This window comes from Nyctereutes procyonoides, unplaced genomic scaffold, assembly GCF_905146905.1.
Source record: "Nyctereutes procyonoides isolate TBG_1078 unplaced genomic scaffold, NYPRO_anot_genome, whole genome shotgun sequence".
Taxonomy (NCBI): domain Eukaryota; kingdom Metazoa; phylum Chordata; class Mammalia; order Carnivora; family Canidae; genus Nyctereutes; species Nyctereutes procyonoides.
Genome location: NW_026575134.1, coordinates 37,099,662 through 37,107,684, shown reverse-complemented (window position 1 = coordinate 37,107,684; position 8,023 = coordinate 37,099,662). Strand labels below are relative to the sequence as shown.

The window sequence follows — 8,023 nt, the reverse complement described above, 5'->3', positions numbered from 1 at the left end:
GTAATTTATCAGTTGCATATAAAACCCAGTGCTCATCATATCACGTGCCCTCCTTAATGCCCATCACCTAGTCACTCCATCACCCCCACCAACATGCCCTCCAGCAAACCTCAGTTTGTTTCCTATAGATAAGAGTTTCTCATGGTTTTTCTCCTTCTCTGATGGCTTCCCATTCAGGTTTCTCTCCCTTCCCCTATGATCCTCTGTGCTGTTTCTTATATTCCACATATGAGTGAAACTGTATGATAATTGTCTTTCCCTGATTGACTTACTTCACTTAGCATAATGCCCTACAGTTCCATTCACATCGATGTAAATGGTAAATAGTCATCCTTTCTGATGGCTAAGCAATATTCCGTTGTATATATAGACCACATCTTTTTTATTCATTCATTTTTCCATGGACATCTCGGCTCTCTCCACGGTTTGGCTATTGTGGACATTGCTACTATGAACATTAGGGTGTAGGTGCCCCTTTGGATCACTACATCTGTATCTTTGGGGGAAAATACCTAGTATTGCATTGCTGGATCATAGGGTAGCTCTATTTTAACTTCTTGAGGAACCCCCCATACTGTTTTCCAGAGTGGCTGCACCGTCTTGCATTCCCACCAACAGGGTAAGACAGTTCCCCTCTCTCTGCCTCCTTGCCAACATTTGTTCTTTCCTGTCTTGTCAACTTTAGCCATTCTGACTGGTGTGAGGTGGTATCTCATTGTAGTTTTTATTTGTATTTCCCCGATGGCAAGTGATGTGGGGCATTTTTTCAATGTGTCTGTTGGCCACGTGTATATCCTCTTTGGAGAAATGTCTGTTCATGTCTTCTCTCCACACGGCACCGCTCCTCCCTCTACCTTTGTCTCTGCCTCTGTGTCTCACATGAATAAATAAAATCTTTAAAACAAAAAATCTTTCTTTATCCAAAGGAAGTATGAATTTTGTTAGATCCATTCTTCTGCACATTATTAGGGGTTAAAGTTTCTAGAGGACAACTCTGGACAGGACCTCAGCAATACCGTCTCTTCTTTTGTAACCTCTTCAAGGCATCTTTGATTTCCTTGTTCCTCAGACTGTAAATCAAGGGATTCAACATGGGAATAACCACAGTGTAGAATACTGATGCAAATCTGTCAAAGCTGGAGGAACCACCAGAGCTGGAACTCAAATAGACAAAGATACCTGAGGTATAGAAGAGAGAAACTGCTGTCAGATGAGAAGCACAGGTGTTGAAAGCTTTGGATCTGCCTTTAGCTGAAGTGATCTTTATGATGGAGATGACAATAAAGCCATAGGATATCATAATAATAAAGGCATTTATTATCCCAAAGATCATTGCTAGTATAGCAAGCAACAGTTGTACAAAGAAGGTGTCAGTGCAGGACAGGACTAATAGTTGGGGCATGTCACAGAAGAAGTGGTTGATGACATTCAGCCCACAGAAACGAAGCTGAAACATGGCACACAACTGGGATATACTAGCAGAGAGTGCAGCCAGATAGGATCCCAGCACCATCTGAATACAGAGCGTGGGTGACATGACTGATGAATAGAGAAGTGGATTACAAATGGCAGTGTATCGGTCATAAGCCATGGCTGTCATGAGACAAGACTCACTCAGTCCCATGGTTGAAAAGACAAAGTACTGAACGGCACAACCCACAAAGGTGATGGTTTGCTCCTCTTGGAAAAAGTTGGAGAGCATCTTGGGAGCTGTAGAGGTCACATAGCAGACATCTATGAAGGACAGATTACTGAGGAAGAAGTACATGGGCGTGTGGAGGTGAGAGTCCATCCTTATTAAGATGATGAGGCCCAGGTTCCAAGTCAGAGTCAAAATGTAAATCAGCAGGAATACAGCAAAGAGCACTGCTAGGATTCCGGGGAAATCAGAGAATCCCAAAAGGATGAAATAAGTGATCTCTGTAGTATTTCCTCCTCCAGTCATTGCTTGGTGCTTCTAAAATCAGAAAAGAGAGAAGAGAAGGCACTGCTGACCCAGGTGAAATGACATTACATTGTAATTATGATTACAATCTCATATGTGCCATAGTCTCCCTCCGTGGAATGCCTCACTGACCTGATGAAAAGATCCAGTTTCTCATCTCACCTTGTCAAGAAGGGCCTCTTTGTTTTTTATTATTTTTTAAGATATTTATTTATTTATTTATTTATTTATTTATTTATTTATTTATGAGACACAGACTGAGAGTGTGGGTAAGAGGGAGTGAGAGAATCTGCAGCAGACTCCACACTGAACACAGAGTCCAATGTGGGACTTGATCCCACAACCAGGAGACCATGACCTGAATCAAAACAGAGTCAGACACTCAACGAACAGAGTCACCCAAGCACCCCAAGAAGTGCCTTTTAAAAGTGCTTCAGGTTCCCAATTATTTCATGAGGTCTATGAAAATTAAGAGATATTTAAAAATTGATAAGAATCATTGATTAAAACATGGGTTTTTTTTAATTTAAATTCAATTAGCCAACATATAGTACATCATTTGTAAAATAATACATTTTTAATTTATATGATTTTTTAAAACATTTTATTTATTTATTCTCAAGATACACAGAAAGAGGCAGAGACATAGGTAGAGGGAGAAGTAGGCTCCCCATGGGAAGACTGATGCAGGACTCAATCCCAGGACCCCAGGATCACAACCTGAGCCAAAGGCAGACGCTCAACCACTGAGCCACCCAGGGATCCCTAAAATTATACATTTTTTAAAAAGATTTTATTCATTTATTCATGAGAGACAGAGAGGCAGAAACAGGGGCAGAGGGAGAAGCAGGCTCCCCATGGGGAACCTGATGCAGAATTTGATCCCGGGACCACGGGATCATGCCCTGAGCCAAAGGCAGATGCTCAACTGCTCAGCCACCCTGGCGTCCCTAAAATAATACATTTTTAAAAGACCTCTGATAATTCAATATATAACTGGAGTTCTATAACAGCAAAGCATAAGTGGCATCATTATAGAATAAATTTAGAATACCTCTTCTCTACCAGATGGTCACCTGGATAGACTTCTTAAATTTCTTATCTTACAGATGCAATGAAACACTGGAACACCTGCACCCCAATGTTTATAGCAGCAATGTCCACAATAGCCAAACTGGAAGGAGCCTCGGTGTCCTTCGAAAGATGAATGGATAAAGAAGATGTGGTTTATGTATACAATGGAATATTCCTCAGCCATCAGAAATGACAAATACCCACCATTTGCTTCAACATGGATGGATCTGGAGGGTATTATGCTGAGTGAAATAAGTCAGCTGGAGAAGTACAAACATTATATGGTCTGATTCATTTGGGGAATATAAAAATTAATGAAAGGGAATGAAGGAAAAGGAGAGAAAATGAGTGAAAATATCAGTGAGGGTGACAAAACATGAGAGACACCTAACCCTGGGAAACGAACAAGCGGTAGTGGAAAGGGAGGTGGGCTGGAGGTTGGAGTGACTGGGTGATGGGCACTGAGGGGGGCACTTGGCGGGATGAGCACTGGGTGTTATGCTATATGTTGGTAAATTGAACTCCAATTAAAAAGAAGAGAGTAAATGTCATGGGATAATAAAAAAAAAGAACATTTGTAGTAGAAGGGCCATTAGAGAGTTTCTCTAATAAATAACATAACTTTACAAATTATGTATGGAGATTCAGGCCTTCTATAAAATGATATGATGAATTAATGTTGGAGCTAGAATCTGTACCTAAATCTTCACAATCCCATTTCAAAATTATGTGAATTGAGAAAGTCAGGAGGCAAATGGTCCCTGGTTCATCAACCTTCCACAGTTTTCTCCTTTTAGACAGTTGTCCTCAAATAACCTTTATCATGATGTCTTGATTCTGTACTTCTTCAAGCCATTTATCTCACTGTTTGTCCTTCTCCGATTGACTTACTTCACTCAGCATAATACCCTCCAGTTCCATCCACGTTGAAGCAAATGGTGGGTATTTGTCGTTTCTAATGGCTGAGTAATATTCCATTGTATACATAAACCACATCTTCTTTATCCATTCATCTTTCGATGGGCACCGAGGCTCCTTCGCAGAAAGTGAATTTTAAGGAAAAGGCAAATACACTCACACCTCCTTTTTCTGTCCAACCAACTTATTTCAAAAGGTCATAACTGTACCCTAATGGAAGAACACTGGAGGGAAAACAATCAAGATGCCCAATATTTCAGCATATCTATCTTCTTTTAGTGCAAGAAATCTCAACACATCCTAAGTAAACCTAAATCTCTGTGCTTAGTGTTTATTTTATCTTCTAAGCAGACTATTATTCCTATTTATTTGGTTTGTTTACTCATCGAAATCCTGCCTTGTTCACCACTTTAAAATCAGAGTATATCTAATAAAAATAATTATATATTGGGAAAAAAAAAACAAAATTATGTGAATTTATAAATTCCCTTCCATTTATAATTGACTTCTAGAATATGTGCACATTCAATTTTTTTTTTATCCTGGTCAGTGGTTCACATCCTAATGAGCTAATAAATTGGATGGCCAAATCTCAAATCTGCTTTTGGACCAGCTAATTTTAACTAAGCACCGCATAGTCCTGTGCATTGGTAAGTGGACCACTTTGCAGCACCATAATGATCTCTGTGCATGTTGTTTCCAACCATGTAGATAAACATGTGAAGGATGTCTAAGGAAATGAATGGATTATGAGATCAGTTCCTAAAAGCTACACAAAGACTTTCAGTGTATTAAAAAGGATGTAGTGAAAGAAATAAGGAGAGGTTAATTAATTTGTCTAATCAGGAAAGTATGTACATATCTACTTGGATAAAGAGTTGGACTAGATGACTTTTAATGTCTTTCATACTTGGGAATAAACCATGAAACCTGACCAATTGTTTATTGGTTGCATTAGTTTTTATTGCTCCATTACTTATAAACTTACTGGCCTAAAACAGTATAAATATTATTTCACAGTTTCACAATTGGGAGTCCAGGTATGAAATAGCTTAGTTTAGGTCTCAGTTAAAATCAAGATGTTAGCTGGGGCTATAATTCCATGTTAGGTTTGGAGGCCCCTTCAAACTACATTCAGGCTGAGAGCAGAATTCAGTTCCTTGCTGTTGTAGGACAGTGGTCTTTAGCTCCCAAAGACTGTCTCTCTCCACATGTAGTTCACATCATGGCTGAAGAGCGCCTCTCATTTTTCCTCTCTAATCTCTAGACTCTCCTTTTTTTAAATAAATGCCTTACCTTATTAGGTCAGGTCTACCTTGGATGATCTTTATAATGAACTTAAAGTAAACCATTGGGCACTCAACTACATATGCAAAATCCCTTCATTTATTTCCAAGTAACATAAGCTACTTACAGGAGTGATATCATATTAGTAGGTCCTTTCCCACTCAAGGGGGATGTACAGGGTCTTTATGCACCAGGGTGTGGGAATCTTGAGGGTCATTTTAGAATTCTGCTGACCACACTGGGAAACACTAGAGTCTTACTTTTTTTTTCTTTTAAAGATTTTGTTTGTTTGTTTATTCATGAGAGACACAGAGAGAGGCAGAAACATGGGCAGAGGGAGAAGCAGGCTCCTCACCGAGCAGGGAGCCCGATGCAGGCAGGATTTGGGACTCCATCCGGGACCCCAGGATCACAACCTGAGTGAGCCAAAAGCAGACACTTAGCCACTGAGCCACCCAGGCACCCCATAGAGTACCATATTTGTGTTAAATATTGAAAATAGCAGACATTTTATCCAGAAGAACATATTTTCCCAGTTTAATTTGTAAGTTTTTATCCTCGTCAAATAATTTTTAAATGATATATTTTTCTTTATATGAAATTAAGACACAGTCTCTAATTCAGAAATGGAAAAAAAAAGCCCTGCAGCCAAATTAAATGAGCTGGGGTCCATCCGCTTTGGGCTAGCTTGTCTGAAGTATTAGTTAAGGCTTTGGGGATGGCTGTTTTCAATTCCAGTTAAGACACATAAAAGATCCTCTCAGTTAAAAAAAAAATCACATGACTCCTAAATTGTACTAGTAATGAAACAATAACAGTCTATTTTATCCTGAAAAATAGAAATGATACTAAAATATACGTGGAAGAAATAGATTTTACTTTTTCCCCCCTAAAACACCATTCTGTGATTTATTAACATTCATCCTATTTTTGGTCAGTGTCTATATGTGCTGGTGCATTTTTCTGTACTCTCAGGAGGTTTTTTTCCCTCTTTTGATATCCCTTTATAAAACTATTGCTAACACTTTATCATATGGTTGGTATATGATTCGTTGTGGGCATCTGAAGTTAGGTTCAAGGTTCTAGTGTGGAGAATTTGCTACTTACATTTAGTTCCTGGGTTAGTTTCTAGTTCTCGACTCTATTGAACACACTGGCTAATAGTAAAAAATTAGTTATTTGTCAGGAAGTACTCTGCTGCAGATGCCCTTACTTCAATAGCCAAATTGTATTTGCCCATAAGCTTGACATGAATTATTTATATTTATGAAAAGTCCTTAATAAAACTATGAAAACATAGAAACAAATTGGACATAGGACCTGAATAGACATTCTTCCATAAGGACATCCAATGGCCGACAGGTGTATGAAAAGTTGCGCAACATCACTCATCACCAGGGGAATGCAATGAAATATCAACTCATACCTGTCAGAATAGCTATCACCAAAAAGATGAGATGACACATGCTGGGGAAGATGTGGAGAATAGAGAACCCTTTACACTGCCATGGAAATGTAAATTGGTACAGTCGCTATGGAAAACAGTATGGAGATCTTCAAAAAATTAAAAATAGATGTACAAATTATCCAGCAATTCCACTTCTGGGTATATATCCACAGAAAATGACATTAGTGTCCTGGAGAAATATTTGCACCCCATGCTTATTGCAGCATTGTATACGATAACCAAGACATTGAAATAAGATAAGTGTTCATCAAAAGATGAATGGAAAAAGAAATCATTATACATATAACTATATTATATATATATTATTTATTAATATTCAATATTATAGGGCAGCCTGGGTGGCTCAGCGTTTTAGAGCCGCCTTCAGCCCAGGGCCTGATCCTGGAGACCCTGGATAAAGTCCAGCATTAGGCTCCCTGCATGGAGCCTGCTTCTCCTTCTGCCTGTGTCTCTGCCTCTCTCTCTCTCTCTCCCTCTTTGTGTCTCTCATAAATAAATAAATAAAATCTTTTTTAAAACAAGATTTTATAAAAAATATATATTCAATATTATATAGATGAATATAATTAAGGCATGAAAAAAAAAGGAAATCCTGGCATCTGTGACAACCTGGATAGTCCTTGGAGCACTATGCTAAGTGAGATCAGTTAGATCAAGAAAGACAAACATCATATGATCTCACTATACGTGAAATCTAAAAAAACTGAACTCATTGAAACAGAGATCAGATTTATGGTTGCCCAAGGCAGAGGGTAGGGGATGGGGGAATTGGGTGTGGTCAACACTTCCAGTTATAAGAAATAAGTTCTGGAAGTGTAATGTGCAACACGATGACTAGAGTTAACAATACTATATTGTGTGTTTGAGAGTTGCTGAGAGAGTAGATCTCAAAAGTTCATATCACAAGAAAGAAACTGCAAAGTGATGAATGTTAACTAATCTTCTGTGGTAATCATTTTGTAAATATATACATATATCAGATCATTATATTGTACTCCTCAAATGTATACAATGTATTATGTCAATTCTATCTCAATAAAGTGGAAAAAAGTTTTAATTCTAATACCATCTCACTCTAAGAACTTGTTCCAGTGGCTTGAACACATTAGATATTATTTACTCATAAAGGGAGGACAGTAAGGACCCCCGAACTAGAAGCTTTATAAGACAGTTATCTGAGGAAATTCATGCACATGTTGAGCATGCAATCAAGTACATATTAATGTGTGTTCGATACATATTGGGTATTACTATCATTGATTGCTTAAGATAACCATGAATGGCAGCTGTGCCTGTGGAGGGGCATGCCAGGGATACTAGAGTTTTATGGG

At 38.4% G+C, this 8,023-nt stretch overlaps 1 protein-coding gene across 1 annotated transcript; it reads right to left on the bottom strand.

The window, feature by feature from the left end:
* Nucleotides 1-1,006: 1,006 nt before the first annotated feature.
* On the bottom strand, nucleotides 1,007-1,945 carry LOC129494420 (olfactory receptor 5AN1-like). The gene has a single exon (XM_055301323.1). It carries the CDS (start codon nucleotides 1,943-1,945, stop codon nucleotides 1,007-1,009), a length of 939 nt encoding a protein of 312 aa, XP_055157298.1.
* Nucleotides 1,946-8,023: the final 6,078 nt, after the last annotated feature.